Raw genomic sequence first — 25,321 nt, 5'->3', positions numbered from 1 at the left:
ATTGTTAAGTTTATCCTTGGTGCCATTCTTTTCAAATTTTGAAAGAATATCTCTAATTCTTCTGAAGGTCCACTCCTGTGTGTTGGGTCTGTTCTGCTGTATGTTTGTGTTGTGTATGTTGAGATGGGGGGTTGAGGGGGTGTCGGATGTGCAATAATGTTTGTTTTTGAGTGTTTGTGTTGTGTATGTTGTGTTTGGGGGGGTGGGGGGCTGTCGGATGCGTATGAATGTTTGTTTTTGAGTGTTTGTGTTGTGTATGTTGAGTTGGGGTGGTGTCGGATGTGTATGAATGTTTGTTTTTGAGTGTTTGTTTTGTGTATGATGAGATGGGGGTGTCGGATGTGTATGAATGTTTGTGTTTTTGAGTGTATGTTGTGTATGTTGAGTTGGGTGGGTGGGGGTTTGGGTCTGTATGTGTGCATGCTTGAGAGTGTGTGTGTGCTGAGTTGGGGAGTGGGGGGTGGGGGGTTGGGTCTGTATGGGTGCATGCTTGAGTGTGTGCTGAGTTGGGGGGTGGGGGGTTTGGGTCGGCATAGGTGCATGCTTGAGAGTGTGTGTGCTGAGTTGGGGGTGGGGGGTTCGGGTCTATCGGTGCATGCTTGAGAGTGTGTGCGCTGAGTTGGGGGGTGGGGGGGTTCGGGTCTGTATGGGTGCATGCTTGAGAGTGTGTGCTGCGTTGGGGGGGTGGGGGGTTTGGGTCTCTATTGGTGCATGCTTGAGTGTGTGTTTGGGGCATAGTGTTTGGTTGGGGGTGAGGGGGCCATGGGGCATAGTGTTTGGTTGGGGGTGAGGGGGCCATGGGGCATAGTGTTTGGTTGGGGATGGGGTACATGGGGCATAGTGTTTGGTTGGGGATGGGGGACATGGGCCATAGTGTTTGGTTGGGGCGAGGGGGCCATGGGGCATAGTGTTTGGTTGGGCTGAGGGGGCCATGGGGCATAGTGTTTGGTTGGGGGTGGGGGACATGGGCATGGGGCATAGTGTTTGGTTGGGTGTGGGGGACATGGGCATGGGGCATAGTGTTTGGTTGGGGGTGGGGGACATGGGGCATAGTGTTTGGTTGGGGGTGAAGGGGCCATGGGGCATAGTGTTTGGGTGGGGGTGAGGGGGCCATGGGGCATAGTGTTTGGTTAGGGGTGAGGGACATGGGGCATAGTGTTTGGTTGGGGGTGAGCGGGCATGGGACATAGTGTTTGGTTGGGGGTGAGGGGGGCATGGGGCATAGTGTTTGGTTGGGGGTGAGGGGGCCATGGGGCATAGTGTTTGGTTGGGGGTGAGGGACATGGGCATGGGGCATAGTGTTTGGTTGGGGGTGAGGGGGCCATGGGGCATAGTGTTACACTGCAAGAGTGAACCCAATAATAAAGCTAAAACAGGCACAGTTAGGAGATGTACATCCTTTGCTTTTTTGAGGATACCTGACTCAACGAAGGCTATACTCCTCTTGGGCAACCGAAACAGCAAACTATAGCAGTCCAGAATAACGGAATGTCCAATCATAAGTCAATAAAATATATATAATTTAATTAAACAGACGATATACAATAACTAAATCGAAATAAATTATAACAATGGAAAATGTGTAGTACAAAATGTAAGTTTGAAATGCAATAAAAATCGTTACCCCTCAAAAACATTCTTTTTCCATGTGTTTAATACAAATTGGAGGTTAAAAAAGCCTCCTGCCACGCCCCGCCTACCGCCCCGGCCACATTTACTATCGGCCCACTATAGCCCTCATGTAAGGTACTTTAGGCCCTCTGTCAAAATTAGTTGTGCACCCCTGATGTATAGCAATGTGCCTATCCTTATAGGGAACTCCAAAACACAGATAGGAGAACATTTGGATTTAAGATGCTGTAAGGCTTTGGACTGCTCAACATAACTTGTTATTCAGACTGCCCCAATAAATTTTCCAGCTATTCAAATTGATCATAGACACCATTTCTCCCGTACAGGGAATTAACAAAGCACCTCACTAGCACTGTGCTGTAGAGAACCGGTCTGCAAGGCAACAGAATTTCACCTCCCTGCACCCCTCCCCCGTTAAACTGTTCACCGAACGTACTGCTTCCTCACACAAACTGGACAATTCTAATGCACAAACTTTCCTTTTTATATACCCTAAAAGGCAGAAAAGTTTCTTCCTTTCATGTGCACACTCGTAATCGTCACATGTGGGGCAGCAATTGGCTTTTTCAAAGGTAATACTGCAGCTCTAGCACTCTGCATCCATACCATTCCTGTTTGCCTTGTCTGTGGAAGGAGTGCATGTCTGGAGGTTTGTAGGGTGGACAAGTGAAGTGTTTCTTCAAGGACTTCCTTTTAACCGCCCACTTTACATTTGTGTAAATATTCCAGACACCCTTGGTCTTCCCTTCATCTCTATCTGCGTTGCTTTGACTGATGTAGATTTTGTATAAGTGAACATTTCTTTTTGGCTTCCTTGTTGAGACAGTTGGCCTGCCTTAGGATTGAGAAACGGTAGGGTTAAACTGGTGAAGGAGTTGGATAGACTTTGTATCCTTCACTGCAAGGACCACGGGCAGAGGCATTTTCACAAATTAGGTCAGTGATGTACCTGTATGTGTGTGCATGCACGCGCGCAGACGTATGTTTGTTGAACATTTGAAATTGTACTTTTGGAAAGATACCCTTCTAGGTCTCCAAATACACAGATTTTGCCAACTACGTTGCTCCTTGTGTGGATGTATGTAAAAAGAAAGCATACAGAGAGCATTTTATGTCAAGTGGCCCATATCTCACAAGATCCCTTTGAAAGATGCAAGCTTAATCCTTTAACTGTTTATTGCATAGTATTTTTAATCAATTAATTCTCAACTTTCATCTGGTTTAAGATGGCGGTGAACATCACAAGACAGAGAAGTCCTTTAGAGAGATTACTTGGGTATCCAGTCCTGACTGATGAGGATGTAAGCCTTTCATCAAGTCAGCCCAAAAAATATGACTAAAGAAAACTAGCATTTTAGTCGACTTTTCACTCCCTGTAGTTACCCATTTCCCTTCTCCCTTTTTTTGGTACTAGTGCTGTGATACCCCCGGGTTTGGGCGCCACAAACACACAATAAATAAATCAAGCTGCTCTTCCCTATGTATATTTTTCACACATCACTAGCACTCTTTTCTAGGCAATTATGCCTGCAGGGCAGCTGCATGTTACACCCTTAAGTAACTAAATACTAAACTTACAGCTTTCTCTCACAACATGATTAACTACTTTTCTTTTTTTCTTGTGTTACCATGTACTCAAACTGTTCTTCCCTATAAATGAAGGTTATTTTCCAGTTGAATTATTACTGCCTTGAAGAAGAGACCCATGCTGACTTGAAAGATAGAAGACAGAAATATGGACTCATTGTAATAAAGGTATCTGGCTTTGGGATCAGACATTTATCTGTGCGTTTTTAGAAATTGGGTTGATCCATTCCAGAGATTTTTACACATTGATTTATATATTTTATCATTGGTTTTAGAGAGCAGGTACTCGCCAAAACAATTTAAAGCTAAAAACGTTACATATTGATGTACTCGATTTTTGTTTTATGTCATGAATTGTAAACTTTTGCATAGGGCTTTATTGTAAAGCGCTCTCATGCTCTCGTTAGCCATGTGGGCGCTATAGAATTTATTTTAAATATCTTCCCTGCAATATCCTGTGTTCATGTTTTTAAACAACCTGCAACAATACATCATGTCGGTTAGTGTTTCATTTCAAGAAATGTTGTCAAGAATGTTTCTGTGTTCCCACCATACAAAAACAACACATTTTTGTAAACAAATGTGAAACATGTTTATTTGTGGAGAAAAACAATAATTTAAATTTGGCACAAGCCCAAGTTGTTTTAGAACTGTCTAGTTTTTGTTAAAATGTTTAATTGTCAAATAAAATACAAATATAAACTAATGGGAGATTTAGCGAGGGCATAATATAGTTAATAAAGATTCTATGTATTATATACACTGTACTATTTTCTTCATGCAGCTGAGGCACACGTAATACATGTCAAAACAATGCAGATAAACATCTCATCTCCCAAAGGCAATCAATAATAAAAAACAATAGGTCTATGTTGTCATGGGCAAACATCACTGAGCAGATGCCTTTTACACATGCAGGAGGTTATTGCCCAGTGGCTTTTTATATCCTGTATAGAAGAGGCTACACAATTATAAACCAGTGCAAAAATGAACCAACTTTCATGGCATGGTCCATGGCTGCCCTCCTCACACCCTCCATCAGCCCCCACCAACACTGTTTAAAAGTACCGCTCTTCTTTGGCGGTTATTATTGCTTAAAAAGAAGGTCTAAAGGAGATGCCAAAAGCACAGTATAGCAGAGTGTCAAAGCACTAAAGACACCATGCTTACTCCCGACAATACTGGTTACAAGTTAAAGTAATTACAAACTGTAGACAGGAAATGGGGTGCTGATATATGTCCAGTAGGCAGGTGCTTCACATGCCCTAATCCTGCCAACCACACACCTACCATCTCATCACTTTAACCATTGACACAGTATTCCGAGATTGGCAGACGTTTACATGCCAAGACCCAAAAGAAAGAGCCCCCATTTCCTTCAAAGAAGTTTCATAAATCTCCCAACCAGTTGCCCTTTTTATTTGGACAACTTCCTCTTCCAAGTTTCTTGCAAGCAAATGGAGGTTGTAGCTTTCATCGCTGGTGAACCACTTAGCAGGCATAACTTGGCATCATAAGGCCCTGCTGTGGCATGTTTGGCAATTTATCAATTCTCATAACATTATTCATAGTTTAGAGAAAGGACACATGCTTGGGAAGTGTGAGTGCATACGAAGCAGGAAGTGCCCCAAGCAGTGAATGGAATGTCCAGCCATACATGGTACCTTACGTAAGACAAAACATGTTCAACGTGATATAAAATTGTTATCAGATAGAAAAACCTCCTAAAAAAAATACAAATCCATTAAAATGTTTCACTTTTCTCTGTTAAGTAAATATGGAATTCGTTAAGAAATTGTGCTGTAAACAAATCTTGCATCCAGTTTTCATGGAAGACCATTAACTACGAAGCTGGCAAGGAGAACAACTTTGAATATACCTGATTTTATGCAAGGATTTTCTCTGTTGCACCAGATGGAGATCAATCTCAAGCATACACGGCAGAGACAGGGTGCAGGGCAAGCCTTTTCCTTGGACATCATGTGCCAGTTAATAGTGGAGTTTCTTCGATTTGCTTCTCTTTGTGTAAACTGGCACCATAATTTTCGTGAGCGCTAACAGAACCGTGCTTACATTATTTCTAGACATTTAAAATGGGTGGCTTCTCATCAGGGGGAATGACTGCAAGTAACAAAACACGCGCCTAGAAACACTTGTGTACAGGCGCGTTATAAATGACATATCATAACACCAAACCAGTGCAGATAATCCGCTTAGGTTTCGAATGTTCTGGACTGTGCAGGAGAGGTCCCACCGATCTTTTAGTATTTAACTTCTGCGTAGGGAACAGGTCACCCCTGTAAAACTAGTGTTTTTTTTATAGCGATTATTGAAGGAACTTTTTCTTTCTCAAATTGATGTGAAATGGCAGTGTGCTTTCCTTTTTCCCAAGCATTGTCTCTTTGTGCCAGCTTGGATTTTTAAAAATGTAATTCTTTACTTCAACTGGAGGTATCACGGCAGATTTGTGCCCAGTTTTTGAGATCCGTGCAACCACATATTGAGCAGAAAAACAGCAAACTGGTAATGGTTGGAAAAATAGATCATCATTTTGCATTATGGCATTAGGGTGAAATTATGTTAGTTTGGTAATCTCAGACCACTGGTGATTGGTAAAAAAAAAAAAGACAATGTTTGAAATGTTTACTTTTTAAAACGTGGAAAAAACGAAAGCATGTTTTAAATGAAGTAAGCCAGTCCAGTCTCAAGAGTATACGACGAAAGGACATATTCTGACAAACCTAAATGTATAAAAACCAAGATAGGCATTGGACAGCCCTTTCAAATAGGTTGTGATCTGAAATCCCTGACATTGGCTTGGGGGAAATGTTTGCCATAACAAGCCATCCCCGAGAGTTATTGCTGGATGCTGAAATACTCGACTGACATCTGGGGGTTGCAGGCTCTCTCATGACAAGCCATGAAGAAAAAACAGATTCGATATTGTCCATGTAGATGTTTTGAATAAACACTATCCATGGTCCTCATCACTGATGAAAGGGGAAACCACTGAGAATCTGAAATGATCGGAGCCTTAACAAGTCATTAATGTCCACAATCGAAAATATATTTAGTTAAATGCAAGTCATGCACTCCAAATGAGCACCAAGCAATGTGTTCAACGCTGGTGGGTCAAACAGCACCTAACAGTAGCAAACGGGTGTGTGACAGTAGAAAGAGGGAGCAAGGAATTCCATGCACTTTAAAATAACCCCAGGCAATTTATAAACACCCAAACAGTAAAATAACTACAAGAAAGTTAAGTAAAAACTGTGAGTCACTGACTCTTGAGTTCTAACGGCCTACACTTTTTAAATAAAAATGTATCGTTCTCCGTGAGCAACACTTGGGGAGAACCATTTAGCCATTGCACCAGGCATTTCAAGTCTTACTTGTAAGGTGATTATACACCCTGGTGGAACTCAAGAACCTTTTGAGTGACATCCTTGGAACTTTAATATATGCTCTTAGTCAAATCCCTTATACCCTGGTCCCCATGGGCTTCTTGCACACACACAAAACACATATTTGCTACTGTATGCCCCGTTATTTTACAGAACACATTGCTTGATGTCCATTTAACTTTCAACATGCTTATTTGAATTTGCTAAAATGTGAACTAGGATTTTCATAACAGTTCATGCTCAAGACCACGTGACCAAGGCCTCTGTTTCTCTATGCTTGTAAAATGGTATTTGTGGAATTGTCTCTTTTGCAACAATTGCAAAATTGTACAGCACCAGGGGCATTTTAAGGAGCTGTTCTAAGTTGGTCTGGGCGTCTGGATATCCCGATTGTAGAATCTTCTCTTGTCCAGGTCATTCAGCAAGACGGAAGATCGGGATGGGTTGGATTTTCTGTACTGTATGCTTTCAATTATGGCTTGCTTTATTATCTGGTAGGAAGAAATACGAAAAGGCAAACAATGAGATCAATATTTTTCAGACCTAATTCAACTTGATATCAGTTTGAGGGGTGGATATTACAGAATAAGGTAGAAAGAAAAATATAGAAAATGGACATTTATTGTATGCATCCACATAATCCTCGTGTTAATCATTAGTCACATTTCTATGCATTGGCCTGAGCCATTCAAGCAAGTCAGGCTGCATATGCCCGTTGTACAGCACTAAAAAACGATACTCATTTGCTATTTCATATTGTACTTTACTTTTGAGTCTAGTGAAAAACCGGTTCTTGTTGTGATCCTCCAAATGATTTAGCCGGTTCAATGCATTTCAAAAGAAAATTCAAGTTCAATCAGCATTTCAATATCGGATGACTTGACATTTTGATAGAAAATATCTTCGGAAAGAACATTATCACAGTGATAGAAGATAACTTGCTAAAATTAAAGTCCTCAATATGAACACACATCGATTTTGTACTATTCTCTCATAAGCATAGTTTTGTTAGAGATTCAACAAACGCAAAACTTTCAATACTACCTGTATACATTGTTCCATAATAAGTGAGCTTGCAATGGGGAAAAGGTTATGAAGATAATGCTCTGTACCTGCGGGCCATAATAGCATAGCACTTTACAGTGGTAGCAATCTAACAAACCTGGGGATCCGTAGTGGTGAAGGTGTTTATAGAGGGGAATTTGCAAAATTTACCGAAGCATGCGAAGAAAGGTCCGAAACCCAACATGGTCTGGTGGGTTGGAAAGGTATACTCATCAGGCAGACATTTCCCCGTTTGTTCTTCTAATTGATGTAAGATACTGATTGTTCTATGATATTGCATTTAGAAAGACTCACAAAACAGTAAATTCAGATTATGTGTGGATCAGAATGAACAAGGAGCCGTTACGATAGACTAAAAACTGTGGCACTGCCTAACTGAAACATGCTACCTCTCCTTTTGGGTAGCATAGGCAGTAATATTGGTGAAACAAAAGTGTGTATTGAAGGCCACGTGGCGCAAAAGTGTGTATTGAAGGCCACGTGGCAGCATGACAGAAAAAAAGTAGTGAATCTAAAGTGGCCATGTGGCCATGGGTAGAATGTGCAAAGATTCCTTCTAGAACCTCCTTTGTTCACAAACTCATATTAGTTCTTGAGGAACATGAACTACAATATACATCTCAATATGATCTTCTTTAAGATGGTTCTCCCTTTCTTCGGACAAGGGTTTAAAAAAGTGTGAGAAAGACTACAAGGAGGAGAAGGACCAGGAGGAACAAGTTAGGGGCAGGATGAGTCAGGAGGGGAGTAAGAACAAGAGGGAGGGGGAAAGTGGAGACAGGAGGAGAGGGGGAGCAAGATCAGGAGGTAGAGGGGAACAAACAGGAAGATTGAGAGGAGCAGCAAGATAAGGAGGGGGGGGGAGTAGAAAGAAAGAGAGAGGGGCTTGAGACCCAGAGTCAGGGTGGAGAGCAGGAGTGTAGGGAAGATGGAGAATAAAAACTGAAAGGCCATCGACCGAGAAGAAGACTAGCAGACTATCAAGACATTCCGGTTTAGGTTACTTTAAAAGTCCCAGGGGAGAAAAATTGATAAAGCTGTGGCCTTTAGGCGGCCACAGAGTCGGACAAGCCTAGACAGTAGGGGAACTCTGTCTATTGTGAACCACTACTACATTCAGTTTTTTGGGAGTAGAGAGTAGGGAATAGGAGCCCCCTTCAAAATTGAAGGAAAACAAACAGTGGCCACCCTTGGACTCAGAGCCCCAATTCCCTTCATTTGTATATTTTATCTTTAAAAAATAAACAATGTACTGTTATGGTATGTGAGTTATTGACAACTTATTACACAACACAATATAAGAGCATTTAACAAGCCAGTTGAAAGATCCATCAGAGAACCTTTTGGTGCTCTCCCTGTGTGGGGAACACTCCAAATGTGCCTAGTGTCAAACTTGTGAATTTACAGAACATTCAAAAAATTTTCAGCATGAACATGCCAATGGGAAAAGCTGTCTTTTCAAACTGTCAAAGAATGTTAATGTTAAAGGACATTTGTACCGCGCACTATCACCACCGGAGTGGTCCCCTGGCGGCTCTGAAAGAGGAGGGGAGGTTGAGTTAGTGGGAAGAGGCAGGAAAAGTGCAAGAGAGCAGTAATGTGCTGTTGGCGGCCTCAGCCCGGTGGGTCCGTTGGCTGGGCCTGGGGTGTTTGCGGCCGGTAGTCGTGGTGTAATGTTGTGCAAGACCATGTGTGTTTTTGTTTTGTTGTTGAAATGTAGTGAAGTTTGTGCGGTTTGTTGTGCTGTAGATTTTGGTTGTGTTTGGTTTAGAGTTTGAGAGGTGTATGCAGAAAGGGAAATTGTTAGTAGGGTTGGTTAGTTTGCGTCTCTATCCTGAATTCAGACGCTCGGCTTGCGCAGTCTCCCCTGGTGCGGCTCTGTCCTGATCTGGGTCCGACTGGCATACAAGGTTCCTTACTCCTCTGGCCCCCCACCTCTAACATGCTCTCTCATAGCTCCCCTTATCCTCCCTTCATACTCCTGTGGCCAGTGCACCAGCCAATGTCAACCTCTCAGGTAGAGTGGTGATTGCCAATAGCTCGACAATTCCACACCACTGTGGTACCTGGCGGTAACTAAAGGACGGGCGAAAGTGTTGGTGGGATTGTCTGGGGGAGTTGGCTCAGTCTTCGTGCCTGCCACCTGTCTTCCAGTCTATCCGGTGTCACCTGTCCAGGTGCCGTGGGAGCTACCTTCTCGGTTCGGGGATGTCCGTGTCCTTTCCGGATTAGTCAAAAATATATTGCATCACGTTCCCTCCTGGGCTACATTCTGTGGGACAAACAACAAGGTAAGCTATTGTTTGGATATGTGAGCACTGCTCTAGAATTCGCCAAGCTTTCTTCCTACAAATTGGTGCAACATTACATCACATGCATCATAAACATACGCGCAAACGTCTTTCATGGACAGTTATCCAGAAAATATATGCATTGTGATGAATCGGAGGATGTTGTCCCTTCTCCCCTACCGGAGACCTTTCCCATGGGGCCAGGGCGGTGTGTCCACAGTACAATAATCCCCCTAGGGGTGGTGCACCGCGATAGGATCGCATGAGAGGGGAATACCCTTATGGGATTAGGGGCGACCATCCCCTAAGAAAGCGGTATACCTCTGCTTCGTACACCCTCCCTTTGTGCCAAAGCTAAAACCATCTCCCAGGATTCCGTCCAGTGGCAATATTTTTTGTTATAAACTCAGCCAACCTAATATGTTAGACCCGACTAAAAACACAATTTGCTTTTCATATACTTCCAATGCAAGTACTGTGAAGATGATGATCAGGAGTACGAAGATCACTCCAGAGAACTGGAGTGAATGGTCTAGTCTCTCACAGCACTTGATTGGTCAATGGCAATACAAAATAGCAGAGGGAAACCAACATGGAGAGTACGATCCTCCGCTGAGGAAACCCAGGAGCCATTCCGACAAGCAGGGAGACGAAACGCAAGACGCCATGCACAGAGGCAAATGGGAGCACAAAGGTAGTCCAGGATGAAGGGACTATGCCGAATGCTGCCCAAGTAACTCTCTGGGCGTTCCAAGGTCCGGGGAGCTGCCAGAGAGTAAAACCGCAGCTCCAGAAGGAAGCAGTGACCAGCAAGGCAACCGCTGGCTATGAGAGATACCTGAACGCTGCTGGAAGCCAAACCTGCAATCCGAGAAGAAAGCAGTTAGCAGCGGAACCGTCGCCGTCCCCGAAAAGGCCAGAGTGCTGCCGGTGCCTCTCAGCGGAGCACTACTACTCAGAAGACACAAACCACGCAAACAGGTACACAGGAAGACCGAGGGGTGCTTGAGGTCCGGGCAAGATCAACTACAGAGCACAAGATAAGATAAGAGGGTCTGGGACCCAGAGAATAACAGAAAGAAAGAAACAGGTGTAGGTTTGGCAGGAGAGTAAACCAAGCAGGCAAGAGACATTATTGCGAGTCTGGTACCTGCACCCATATAATAGCCAGGGTCATATAAGAGAGGGTCTGGGACCCTGGGAGAAACAGACATTACAGAGGGAAACATATGCTTGGCAGGAGAGTAAAGCAAGCTATTGTGAAACCAGATTGCGAGTCTGAGACCTGCACCCATTCAAAAGCCAGAGAACAAGAGGGTCTGGGACCCTGAGAGAAACAGACAGACAAGGAAAACACCTATGTTTGGCAGGAGAGTACACCGAGCTGGTATAATAGCTCAATGCGAGTCTGGGACCCACACCCATCTGAAAGCCGAAGGATAAAGTGAAGTTCAGTGTAGAAAGCACAAAAAAGCAGAGAACTTTTGTACACCTTTGGGAACGCTCGGCAAGCCCAGGGAAGGGAGACAAGTCCCCTGGATGCGTGAACACTGTTTACTTTTGGACTTATTTTTCCACATGCAAAGAACCACATAAGGAGACGACAAGATCCTAACTTGTGAACTGAATCAAGAAGAAATCCAGGGGAAAGGAGCTAATCCCTGGTTATTCAACTACTACTTTGTGTAAAAGGAAAACATGCTTTGTTTATTTGACAACCCAAGACATTGGGAACTTTCTGTTGACAAGAACTGTCATTATTAATTTAGTTGTGAATATAGTTACCTTGCACATTAGGTTGAAGTTATTAGTGTTAGGGTCAAAGGCAGGGTTTTTGAACTTGACGGTGAATAACTATTTATTTGACATCCTGATGTTTACATTAGATTCCTTTGAGGCAGGGAAAACCCATTTTAGCTTTAGGGATAAAGAGGTAGTTTTTTTCCAACCCTTTATTAGTTAATAAATGTTAATACCAAAATTATGTCACCTTTGTGTCAGAGCCTTACTTCTGCACCCTAACAGTATACAGATGAAAATATAACATCAACAGATCGAAGAGACTGCAGACCTATTGAATACAGATTCCAGATACAATAACAGACTAAATGACAGAGCAGAGTTCAGTTACCTTTTGTTGAAAAAGTGGTGGACAGATGTTCATTTCGAGAGATTTGATCAATGTCTAGGATATGGAATACAAGTCAAAATCTTTAAAATAAGGAATTTGGCCTCTATGTAACGCACATCATCTTGGTGGCTTTGAAGTATGGTGAACACTCATTTTGTTATTTAAGAATTTGGGGTTACTCTGTCTAGTTTCAGAATGACTAATGGGACATAATAGATACATCGTTTGTATTTATTAAAGCACGAAATGCAAGTTAGAGATGTATTTCTCTTTTAGGCTTGCAATCTATGTAGTCAAATGTTAAGATACAGTGTGAGGAGTGTTATTTGTTATGTCGTCTGTATGCCAAATCAAGTGCAGTACACTGCACGGGCATCGAGGAACTGCCAGTATGATAATGGTATCATGGATACATTATGTACGGAGATGCCCAGTGAAAACATGAGTAACGAAAAAAGTATCTGGAAAGACAATTGGCTGCAGAAGCATCCACCTTGTGCTGAGTATGGCTGAATCGGGCCAGCACTGAGAAAGAATGGTATTTGCAAGTGGTTTTGTCCTGACCCCAATTAACAAAAATAGTGTTGATAGTGGGGAGGATTGCATAAGCCCTGGGCTATTGTGCTGTGGGATATTGATTGCTTCAGACAGTACGTACGTGCTGTTGTTTAGCAGTAATGGTTGTACTTTTTTAATAAAAATCTTTGACTGTGGCAACTATTCTATGGCTTTCTATACCAATAAAGTTGTGGTATTTTGACCCCTTTTGTCTTGTTCAGATTTGAGAGCCTTAAAAGGGTTTGGGACGCCATCATGATTTAGATGGATTCAGTATGATATTTTCATGATCCAGAAATGATAATTTGATGCCTCTGTGTGTGTGTGGGCGTGTGTGTGTGTGTGTGTGTGTGTGTGGGCGTGTGTTTTCCTTCGCCCAATCACCTTTAAACAAACTTGACATGCATAGAAGTGCCACAAGGGTGTACAGCTGAGCATGCACGTGTGAGGCATGAAATGTGCCGGCTCGCAGGTTCCCCAGCAATCAACTAAGTTAATCAGTCAGCACACGGCGTGCCCTACATATTCTAGTCCTTCCATTGTGCGCCATTGCTTCCTGAATTAGTTCCTGCCTGGTGCCAGGCCACCTGCGTCACTCCTTCCTGCTCAAAGTAAAGTATGTTGAGAAGAAGAGCTAGCTAAGTTTTTGTATTGTATACAAACATGCATGCATGTCTGGATGTAATTCTTGCAGTGTGTGTGCGTGCACAAGAGTTTTGAGCATGTGCGAGTCTGCTGGCTCATGTTCAACAGTGTTTAGGTGTCTGGATAGGAGTGTGAGCATGAATGGAGAACATGCATGTGTTTGTATGGCAGAAGGGGTCAGTGAGGTTGCAATGCTGGTAATCTATTTTGTGAGCTCAGCTTCATAAATGTGATTAACAATAAGAAAGTTACTCACCGTAGTGACCAGGAGTAAGGTGGTCACTACGGTGAGTAACCTGGTAATACTCCTACGTCCCGTCCCCTTTCCTCCATACTTGTGGGAGATTCCCAAGCACTCCTTACAGGATCTATGTGTCGATGGAAATTCCCCTTACTGCAACAGGTTCTTTAGCACAGCCTGACCAAACTGAGCGTCAGCTCTAGAGCTAATATCGAGGCAGTAATGCTTACAGAAAGCAGATGGGGAGGCCCAAGTCGCTGCTTTTGCGATGGACTCCCAGGGAACATATTTCTGAAAAGCAACCGCGGCTGCCTTGCCCCACACCAGGTGTGCATGGATACCTTTAGGAGGTTTCAGCTTTTGGACGGTGAACGACTCCGTGATACAGGCGGCAACCCATCTGGAAATAGATGCTTTAGACGCCGGCCTGCGCTGAGGGTTTGTTTGTTTGTTTGTTTTATTCACTTATAATGCGCACCAAACCCGAAGGTAGCCGGGCGCAGCAGTACAGAAAATGCGAAGCTTAGGTTGCAGGGTGGGGTCATGGGATACATACACTGTACAAATACAAAATACAAAATATAGATGCAAAATATCACAGGAAGGCAGCAGTTGCGGTATACATGCAGAATAAATACAAAATATGCTCGAGACAATCTATGTACAGGTACTGTGTGGGCGAAAGCTCATCGGTCAGGTGGCCAAAGAGAGTGGGACCATAAGATCATGATGAAGTGTAAGTTCTAGGGTGGGGTGAAGGATAAGTGGGCGCCAATAGGCTATTCATTGGCAGTCCTTAGCAGATTGATGTAGTTAATTCTGAATTTAGGGAAGGGCTGTGCCTCGCGTAGAGGATTAGGCAATGAGTTCCATAATTGAGCTGCTTGCACCGGGAAGCTACTACCCCCCGCCTTAGATAACCTGAATCTAGGAATAATGAGGCTGTTGGCATTTGCAGTTCTAGCGGGGTGCGAGTAATTTCTTTTTGTGAGTTTATTGCGGAGATAGCTTGGTGCTGCATTGTTCAGGGCTTTATGAACCAGGGATGCTACTTTAAGGTGGATTTTGTTTTGGGAGGATAACCAATTGTTTTGACGCCTGATGTTTGAAATATGTGATCTTTTGGTACACCAAGGGCGGCTCGTAGGGCATTGTTTTGAAGAATTTGAAGTCGGTGGGTAATGGATTTGTTTGCTCCGATGTAGAGGGCATTACAATAATCAAGTCTCGAAAGGATTAATGCTCTCGCTAGGATAAGGCCGTTGTTATCGGAGAGAAAGTGCTTGCCTGCTCTAATGAGCTTGCATGTGTAGGCGGTGGCAGATGCCAATGACTTCACCTGCTTGTCAAAAGAGAGGGTGGCATCCAGATAGAAGCCAAGTGTCTTCACATCTTTGGAAACCTTGATAATATTCCCGTCAATTTCAAATGAGGTGTAGTCCTGACTGAGTTTCTTCATGTTAGAATGTGTCCCTAGGATGAGCAGCTCTGTTTTGTCATGGACCATGATATACACCCTATTCACCAAGGCCAAATCCTTGTTGTAGTCCCCGGAAAGTGGGAGGAGAATCTGGGTATCATCTGCATAGTTGGTGTAGGTGATACCAAGATGGTCCAGATCATCAAAAAGGGGCTTAGTGAATATGTTGTAGAGAGTCGGGGAGACGCATGAGCCCTGAGGGACTCCACATCGGATGGGGATTGGGTCCGCCGCTGCCGAGGGGGAGATCACCCTCATAGTCCTATCACTGAGGAAGGATTCAATCCAAGATATGGCCTCCTTGGAAAAATGTGCGGCTGAGTCTAAATGGCTGCAAAGTACTCCATGGTCTACAAGGTCGAATGCCGCCGAGAGGTCCAGCAGCAAGAGGAGAGCCATTTTACCTTTATCTCTTATTTCATCTATTTGTGCCTTTAGGTCGATGAGGGCAGTCTCTGTACCATGTTGTGGACGGAATCCTGATTGGCGCTCTCCTAAGAGTTTATGTTGTTCCAGGAAACTTTGGATTTGATTGTAGGCGATCTTATCCAGGATTTTGAGCAGGAAGGGGACTGTTGTAATGGGGCGGTAGTTTGTGGGTATAAGAGGGTCTAGCGTTTGCTTTTTGAGCAATGGTAATACCCAGGATTGTTTTAAATTGGTGGGTACCGTGCCGGACGTGAATGAGGAGTTGACAAGTTTGGCGATAAACGGGGAGAGATCTCTAGCTGCGTCTTTTATAAGCTGGGCAGGGCAGGAATCGCCCTGGCAGTTAGACAGCTTAAGAGAGAGGATGACTTTCTCCACCTCGAGAATCGATGTTTTGGAAAACATGAATCGTGTGGCTGTGTCCTGGGTCTTAGGGGTAGGGTCTGTAATGAGGTTGTTAGTCTTGGAATGATGAGTAAGGGAGGCTTTCTTTTTGGTTATTTTTGTTTGGAGTAGGGAGATTTTATTGGATAAGGCTAGCTGAATGTTGGAGCACCAAGTTTTGTCTTTGGTGCATGTATCCGTAATGGGGATGGGTGACTCTAGTTCTTTGAGGATGGTGAATAGTTCCCTCATGCTTGAATTGGCGTTGGAGATCCGCTTATTAAAGGAGTTCTGTTTGGCCAGATGGATTTCTTTTTTATATTGGGAGGAGATTTCTGTTAGTTTCATTTTATGGTCTACTGAAGGGGTGAGCCTCCATGCTGTTTCGCAGCTCCTCTTAAGTAGTCGCAAATCCTTTAGTTCGGGGGTAAACCATTTATTAAGGTGAGATTTGGGTTTACTTTTTCTGAGTTTCAAGGGTGCGATGTTGTCGAGGGTAGTTAGCATAATTTTATTGTACTCGTTGACTAGTGTTTCTGGGTCTAGATGATCTGCTAATCCGTTAAGTGTAGGTACAATGGCCGGGATCACTGTGTCTCTGGTGATGCTCTTTTTGTTTCTTGTTGGGCAAGGCGGGGCCATGATGGAGGCTGGTGGAAGTGGTCTGGAGGTAGATAATTCAAATGACAGGAAGAAGTGGTCTGACCAAGGTTGAGGGATAATAGCTTTGATATTGGCAGTGCAATTGTAGTCTACTAGCCAATCAAGGATTCTTCCCTTATTATGTGTAGGTGCAAGAGTTTTTTGCGTCATGCCCAGATTTGAGAGGGAATTGGCAATGATGGTGGCATTTTTATCTGAAGGGTCATTGAAGCCCAGATTGAAGTCCCCTAGGACAAGTAGTTGTGAAGGGGTTTTAAGGTTATTGGAGAGTGAATTATGGAGATCCTCCTCGAAGGTCCCTAGGGGACCAGGTGGTCTGTAGATGAGATGGATCGTCAAAGTTTGGGAGCTAGCTAGTGGGAGTTTGATAGTAAGTGATTCACATGAGTCAGCTGCTATTGTAGGTGAGATTCTCATATCTAAGCTGGTCTTTGCGATGATGGCAATGCCACCGCCGCGCGTGTTAGTTCTATCTTGCCTGAATATCGTAAAGTCTTCTGGGATGGCTAAGGAGAGTAGGGGTCCTGCTGCGTTGTGCAGCCAGGACTCGGTGATGGCGATGAAGTCCAGATTGTCGAGCACTATCAGATCACAAATATCTGTGGCATGTGCTATCAGGGATCTTGCATTTATTAGTCCTCCTTTGAGTAGGTGGTTTGACGGATGAGGTGGTACAGTTTTGGTCTGGGTAGTGGGAGGAAGTCTCCTATTTTTTGGGGGGACGTTGGTATTGGGCTTCTGGGTATTGGATCTTTTGTTGTTAGGAGGTAGGGTTCTAGTCAGAGGCTCATAAAGTTTCGAGAGTCTAGCTCTAAGCCTGGAGTTTCGACAGAGTAGACTACATGGGTTGCTGGGAAACTCGGATAGTGGATTCAGATCCGGGTGTTCCATACTGGTGTCAGTAGAGAGGGTGGTCATGGTGGAATTTGGTGGTCTTGTGAGCATAGTAGGAAGTCTACTGTCCTCTCTATGGTGGACGATAATTGCAGATAGGTACAATAGCAGGCTGCAAGGTGTGATACTCATGATGTGGAACTGGATACACCGGGCACGGTAGGCCTAGATCAGCATAAGCAATGACTAAGTTGCACAAGGCACAGTGGGCATAGATTAGCATAGGCAATGACTAAGTTGCACAAGGCACAGTGGGCATAGATTAGCATAGGCAATGACTAAGTTGCACAAGGCACAGTGGGCATAGATTAGCATAGGCAATGACTAAGTTGCACAAGGCACAGTGGGCATAGATTAGCATAGGCAATGACTAAGTTGCACAAGGCACAGTGGGCATAGATTAGCATAGGCAATGACTAAATTGCACAAGGCACAGTGGGCATAGATTAGCATAGGCAATGACTAAGTTGCACAAGGCACAGTGGGCATAGATTAGCATAGGCAATGACTAAGTTGCACAAGGCACAGTGGGCATAGATTAGCATAGGCAATGACTAAGTTGCACAAGGCACAGTGGGCATAGATTAGCATAGGCAATGACTAAGTTGCACAAGGCACAGTGGGCATAGATTAGCATAGGCAATGACTAAGTTGCACAAGGCACAGTGGGCATAGATTAGCATAGGCAATGACTAAGTTGCACAAGGCACAGTGGGCATAGATTAGCATAGGCAATGACTAAGTTGCACAAGGCACAGTGGGCATAGATTAGCATAGGCAATGACTAAGTTGCACAAGGCACAGTGGGCATGGATTAGCATAGGCAATGACTAAGTTACTTTAAGTCAGGCGAGCAGGAGATACACGGGCGGCAGCAATAAATGTTGGCAAGCAGGCTGCACGTGCTGAGTGCACATAATGTGGGCGGTGGATGTGCCATGCAGATGTAATATGCAGTGTGCAGGGACACAGGTGAGGCTTCAAGTGAATGCAGCAAAAGGTCACAAGTCTTACCGGAGTGTTACCGGGGATAGTTCCAGACCGTCAGAATCTGCTTTGCGATAGGCGGCATGTGTACATTGTCTGTAAGGCAGAAAGGGTGCCTAAAAGTCGCACTGTGAGGAGCGGAGCAGAGTCCCGCGCCGTGCCGCTAGGTGCGGACAGGGGCAGACAGGGAGGGCCTTTGTTCTGCGGGCCTTAGGTCGAGTGGGGCCGGCTTCCGCCTCCGGTCCTCGCGATCGGGGGATATGCAAATGAGGTTGCTAGGCAACCAGGGAACGCTCACGACGCGTTCAAAGCGTCGGCCATTTTGGGTGAAAGCCGTGAGTGGCAAGCGTGGGTCGTGGATCTGCCGTGTACAGTGCCCAGGGTGCCCAGGGTGCGATCCCAGGCAGGGCAAGGGGTGGAGGCCACGGATGCGAGCCTCAGGTGGAATCAGCCGTTATGCCGGGATCGATCCGGCAGTGGTGCGGATGCTGCTCCAGCAGCTCCGGTCCAGGGAGCAGCACGAGGAAGGTGCTGCAGGGCTCCTGCCCAATTCAATAATGGCAGAGGGCTGGAGGGGCAGACAGGGAGGGCCTTTGTTCTGCTGGCCTTAGGTCGAGTGGGGCCGGCTTCCGCCTCCGGTCCTCGCGATCGGGGGATATGCAAATGAGGTTGCTAGGCAACCAGGGAACGCTCACGACGCGTTCAAAGCGTCGGCCATTTTGGGTGAAGGCCGTGAGTGGCAAGCGTGGGTCGTGGATCTGCCGTGTAGAGTGCCCAGGGTGCGATCCCAGGCAGGGCAAGGGGTGGAGGCCACGGATGCGAGCCTCAGGTGGAATCAGCCGTTATGCCGGGATCGATCCGGCAGTGGTGCGGATGCTGCTCCAGCAGCTCCGGTCCAGGGAGCAGCACGAGGAAGGTGCTGCAGGGCTCCTGCCCAATTCAATAATGGCAGAGGGCTGGAGGGGCAGACAGGGAGGGCCTTTGTTCTGCGGGCCTTAGGTCGAGTGGGGCCGGCTTCCGCCTCCGGTCCTCGCGATCGGGGGATATGCAAATGAGGTTGCTAGGCAACCAGGGAACGCTCACGACGCGTTCAAAGCGTCGGCCATTTTGGGTGAAGGCCGTGAGTGGCAAGCGTGGGTCGTGGATCTGCCGTGTAGAGTGCCCAGGGTGCCCAGGGTGCGATCCCAGGCAGGGCAAGGGGTGGAGGCCACGGATGCGAGCCTCAGGTGGAATCAGCCGTTATGCCAGGATCGATCCGGCAGTGGTGCGGATGCTGCTCCAGCAGCTCCAGTCCAGGGAGCAGCACGAGGAAGGTGCTGCAGGGCTCCTGCCCAATTCAATAATGGCAGAGGGCTGGAGGGGCAGACAGGGAGGGCCTTTGTTCTGCGGGCCTTAGGTCGAGTGGGGCCGGCTTCCGCCTCCGGTCCTCGCGATCGGGGGATATGCAAATGAGGTTGCTAGGCAACCAGGGAACGCTCACGACGCGTTCAAAGCGTCGGCCATTTTGGGTGAAGGCCGTGAGTGGCAAGCGTGGGTCGTGGATCTGCCGTGTACAGTGCCCAGGGTGCCCAGGGTGCGATCCCAGGCAGGGCAAGGGGTGGAGGCCACGGATGCGAGCCTCAGGTGGAATCAGCCGTTATGCCGGGATCGATCCGGCAGTGGTGCGGATGCTGCTCCAGCAGCTCCGGTCCAGGGAGCAGCACGAGGAAGGTGCTGCAGGGCTCCTGCCCAATTCAATAATGGCAGAGGGCTGGAGGAGCAGACAGGGAGGGCCTTTGTTCTGCGGGCCTTAGGTCGAGTGGGGCCGGCTTCCGCCTCCGGTCCTCGCGATCGGGGGATATGCAAATGAGGTTGCTAGGCAACCAGGGAACGCTCACGACGCGTTCAAAGCGTCGGCCATTTTGGGTGAAGGCCGTGAGTGGCAAGCGTGGGTCGTGGATCTGCCGTGTACAGTGCCCAGGGTGCGATCCCAGGCAGGGCAAGGGGTGGAGGCCACGGATGCGAGCCTCAGGTGGAATCAGCCGTTATGCCGGGATCGATCCGGCAGTGGTGCGGATGCTGCTCCAGCAGCTCCGGTCCAGGGAGCAGCACGAGGAAGGTGCTGCAGGGCTCCTGCCCAATTCAATAATGGCAGAGGGCTGGAGGGGCAGACAGGGAGGGCCTTTGTTCTGCGGGCCTTAGGTCGAGTGGGGCCGGCTTCCGCCTCCGGTCCTCGCGATCGGGGGATATGCAAATGAGGTTGCTAGGCAACCAGGGAACGCTCACGACGCGTTCAAAGCGTCGGCCATTTTGGGTGAAGGCCGTGAGTGGCAAGCGTGGGTCGTGGATCTGCCGTGTACAGTGCCCAGGGTGCCCAGGGTGCGATCCCAGGCAGGGCAAGGGGTGGAGGCCACGGATGCGAGCCTCAGGTGGAATCAGCCGTTATGCCGGGATCGATCCGGCAGTGGTGCGGATGCTGCTCCAGCAGCTCCGGTCCAGGGAGCAGCACGAGGAAGGTGCTGCAGGGCTCCTGCCCAATTCAATAATGGCAGAGGGCTGGAGGGGCAGACAGGGAGGGCCTTTGTTCTGCCGGCCTTAGGTCGAGTGGGGCCGGCTTCCGCCTCCGGTCCTCGCGATCGGGGGATATGCAAATGAGGTTGCTAGGCAACCAGGGAACGCTCACGACGCGTTCAAAGCGTCGGCCATTTTGGGTGAAGGCCGTGAGTGGCAAGCGTGGGTCGTGGATCTGCCGTGTAGAGTGCCCAGGGTGCCCAGGGTGCGATCCCAGGCAGGGCAAGGGGTGGAGGCCACGGATGCGAGCCTCAGGTGGAATCAGCCGTTATGCCGGGATCGATCCGGCAGTGGTGCGGATGCTGCTCCAGCAGCTCCGGTCCAGGGAGCAGCACGAGGAAGGTGCTGCAGGGCTCCTGCCCAATTCAATAATGGCAGAGGGCTGGAGGGGCAGACAGGGAGGGCCTTTGTTCTGCGGGCCTTAGGTCGAGTGGGTCCGGCTTCCGCCTCCGGTCCTCGCGATCGGGGGATATGCAAATGAGGTTGCTAGGCAACCAGGGAACGCTCACGACGCGTTCAAAGCGTCGGCCATTTTGGGTGAAGGCCGTGAGTGGCAAGCGTGGGTCGTGGATCTGCCGTGTAGAGTGCCCAGGGTGCCCAGGGTGCGATCCCAGGCAGGGCAAGGGGTGGAGGCCACGGATGCGAGCCTCAGGTGGAATCAGCCGTTATGCCGGGATCGATCCGGCAGTGGTGCGGATGCTGCTCCAGCAGCTCCGGTCCAGGGAGCAGCACGAGGAAGGTGCTGCAGGGCTCCTGCCCAATTCAATAATGGCAGAGGGCTGGAGGGGCAGACAGGGAGGGCCTTTGTTCTGCGGGCCTTAGGTCGAGTGGGGCCGGCTTCCGCCTCCGGTCCTCGCGATCGGGGGATATGCAAATGAGGTTGCTAGGCAACCAGGGAACGCTCACGACGCGTTCAAAGCGTCGGCCATTTTGGGTGAAGGCCGTGAGTGGCAAGCGTGGGGGATGGATCTGCCGTGTAGAGTGCCCAGGGTGCCCAGGGTGCGATCCCAGGCAGGGCAAGGGGTGGAGGCCACGGATGCGAGCCTCAGGTGGAATCAGCCGTTATGCCGGGATCGATCCGGCAGTGGTGCGGATGCTGCTCCAGCAGCTCCGGTCCAGGGAGCAGCATGAGGAAGGTGCTGCAGGGCTCCTGCCCAATTCAATAATGGCAGAGGGCTGGAGGGGCAGACAGGGAGGGCCTTTGTTCTGCTGGCCTTAGGTCGAGTGGGGCCGGCTTCCGCCTCCGGTCCTCGCGATCGGGGGATATGCAAATGAGGTTGCTAGGCAACCAGGGAACGCTCACGACGCGTTCAAAGCGTCGGCCATTTTGGGTGAAGGCCGTGAGTGGCAAGCGTGGGTCGTGGATCTGCCGTGTAGAGTGCCCAGGGTGCCCAGGGTGCGATCCCAGGCAGGGCAAGGGGTGGAGGCCATGGATGCGAGCCTCAGGTGGAATCAGCCGTTATGCCAGGATCGATCCGGCAGTGGTGCGGATGCTGCTCCAGCAGCTCCGGTCCAGGGAGCAGCACGAGGAAGGTGCTGCAGGGCTCCTGCCCAATTCAATAATGGCAGAGGGCTGGAGGGGCAGACAGGGAGGGCCTTTGTTGTGCGGGCCTTAGGTCGAGTGGGGCCGGCTTCCGCCTCCGGTCCTCGCGATCGGGGGATATGCAAATTAGGTTGCTATTCAACCAGGGAACGGTCACGACGCGTTCAAAGCGTCGGCCATTTTGGGTGAAGGCCGTGAGTGGCAAGCGTGGGTCGTGGATCTGCCGTGTACAGTGCCCAGGGTGCCCAGGGTGCGATCCCAGGCAGGGCAAGGGGTGGAGGCCACGGATGCGAGCCTCAGGTGGAATCAGCCGTTATGCCGGGATCGATCCGGCAGTGGTGCGGATGCTGCTCCAGCAGCTCTGGTCCAGGGAGCTGCTTGAGGAAGGTGCTGCAGGGCTCCTGCCCAATTCAATAATGGCAGAGGGCTGGAGGGGCAGACAGGGAGGGCCTTTGTTCTGCGGGCCTTAGGTCGAGTGGGGCCGGCTTCCGCCTCCGGTCCTCGCGATCGGGGGATATGCAAATGAGGTTGCTAGGCAACCAGGGAACGCTCACGACGCGTTCAAATCGTCGGCCATTTTGGGTGAAGGCCGTGAGTGGCAAGCGTGGGTCGTGGATCTGCCGTGTAGAGTGCCCAGGGTGCGATCCCAGGCAGGGCAAGGGGTGGAGGCCACGGATGCGAGCCTCAGGTGGAATCAGCCGTTATGCCGGGATCGATCCGGCAGTGGTGCGGATGCTGCTCCAGCAGCTCCGGTCCAGGGAGCAGCACGAGGAAGGTGCTGCAGGGCTCCTGCCCAATTCAATAATGGCAGAGGGCTGGAGGGGCAGACAGGGAGGTCCTTTGTTCTGCGGGCCTTAGGTCGAGTGGGGCCGGCTTCCGCCTCCGGTCCTCGCGATCGGGGGATATGCAAATGAGGTTGCTAGGCAACCAGGGAACGCTCACGACGCGTTCAAAGCGTCGGCCATTTTGGGTGAAGGCCGTGAGTGGCAAGCGTGGGTCGTGGATCTGCCGTGTACAGTGCCCAGGGTGCCCAGGGTGCGATCCCAGGCAGGGCAAGGGGTGGAGGCCACGGATGCGAGCCTCAGGTGGAATCAGCCGTTATGCCGGGATCGATCCGGCAGTGGTGCGGATGCTGCTCCAGCAGCTCCGGTCCAGGGAGCAGCACGAGGAAGGTGCTGCAGGGCTCCTGCCCAATTCAATAATGGCAGAGGGCTGGAGGGGCAGACAGGGAGGGCCTTTGTTCTGCCGGCCTTAGGTCGAGTGGGGCCGGCTTCCGCCTCCGGTCCTCGCGATCGGGGGATATGCAAATGAGGTTGCTAGGCAACCAGGGAACGCTCACGACGCGTTCAAAGCGTCGGCCATTTTGGGTGAAGGCCGTGAGTGGCAAGCGTGGGTCGTGGATCTGCCGTGTAGAGTGCCCAGGGTGCGATCCCAGGCAGGGCAAGGGGTGGAGGCCACGGATGCGAGCCTCAGGTGGAATCAGCCGTTATGCCGGGATCGATCCGGCAGTGGTGCGGATGCTGGGTTGCTGGGTTACCGAAGGTCACAAAAAGTTAAGAACTCCGAAGCTCGGAAGTCCTGTCCAGGTAGAACTTAAGAGCTCTTTGGACGTCAAGACAGTGTAGAACCCTTTCAGCCTCCGAGCCAGTGTTCGGAAAAAAGACCGGAAGGGAGATCGACTGATTCAGATGGAATTTGGTCACTACCTTCGGTAGGAAAGCCGTGTTTGTCCGAAGGACTACCATGTCCTTGTGAAAGACCAAGAAAGGATGCTCCACCAAAAATGCCTGGAGCTCACTCACTCTTCTTGCTGACATAACGGCGACCAGAAAGGACACTTTCCAGGATAGGTACTTGAGGTCCACCGTGGCCATGGGTTCAAAAGGTTTATGACACAGCGCCGTCAGGACTAAATTTAGGTCCCACGGCGGGTGCGGACTACGAACCAGAGGGTAGAGGCGTGTCAAGTCTGAAAAATGCCTCTTAACCACTGGGTTACTCAGAGAATAAGAGCATTGGTCTGTAGCAAGATAAGCGGAAACCGCTGAAAGGTAAGTTCTGCATGACAGAACGTGAACACCCGACTCTGCTAGGGAGGACACGAAGGACAGCACCGTGTCAATCGTCGCCACCCTTGGATCCAACTGCTTTTCCAAACACCAACGACAGAACCTGAGCCATTTACTCCTGTATCGGGATCTGGTCGAGGGTTTCCTGGCTGCCTAGATAATACGCATGTTATCCGTAGACAAGTTAAGATGCTCAAAAGACTTGAACCCAGGCACCATGCCGCCAAGCTGAGCGATTGTGGGGAGGGGTGCCACATCTGCTGTTCCCCTTGATGAAGAAGATCTGGGGTTACTGGTAACCTGATCAGCGGAAACACCGACAGGTGTTGAAGTTCTGAGACCAAAACCTGGCCGGCCACCACGGGGCCATGAGCAGAAGGGAACAGTTCACAGAGTTCTTCAGCTTCCAAATTGCTCGATGAACTAGCGGCAGAGGCGGGAAGGCGTAAGATCTCATGTTGTGGCATGGAATCTCGAGAGCATCCCCCAGAGAGGGGCTCTCAGCCCCCCTCTGGAGGCATACCGAGGAAGCTTCTTGTTTACCGCCGTAGCGAAGAGGTCCACCTCCGGTGTGCCCCAACGCGAGAAAATCCATGAGAGGACCTCTGCCTTCAACTCCCACTCGTAGCTGACCACTGTCTGCCGGCTGAGGGCATCCGCTGTGACATTCAGCTGGCCCGGGATGTGCACCGCAAGCAGCCAGACGCCATGAAGCATGGCCCACTCCGATATCTGGATGGACAGATCAACCAAAGGTGCCCCCCCGCA

General features: G+C 48.7%; 1 protein-coding gene across 1 annotated transcript in view; it reads right to left on the bottom strand.

The window, feature by feature from the left end:
- Nucleotides 1–3,786: 3,786 nt before the first annotated feature.
- PLA2G4A (phospholipase A2 group IVA) overlaps nt 3,787–25,321 on the bottom strand; it is a 2,090,704-nt gene continuing 2,069,169 nt past the window's right edge. Inside the window, exon 19 of the mRNA XM_069641387.1 lies at nt 3,787–7,114. Within this exon, the coding sequence (XP_069497488.1) occupies nt 6,983–7,114 (132 nt within the window). The 3' untranslated portion in view covers nt 3,787–6,982. The remainder of the gene's footprint in view (nt 7,115–25,321) is intronic.

This window comes from Ambystoma mexicanum, chromosome 1q, assembly GCF_040938575.1.
Source record: "Ambystoma mexicanum isolate Mex_15411 chromosome 1q, UKY_AmexF1_1, whole genome shotgun sequence".
NCBI classification, from domain to species: domain Eukaryota; kingdom Metazoa; phylum Chordata; class Amphibia; order Caudata; family Ambystomatidae; genus Ambystoma; species Ambystoma mexicanum.
The sequence above is the reverse complement of the archived record's forward strand: the minus strand, read 5'-3'. Positions and strand labels throughout refer to the sequence as shown.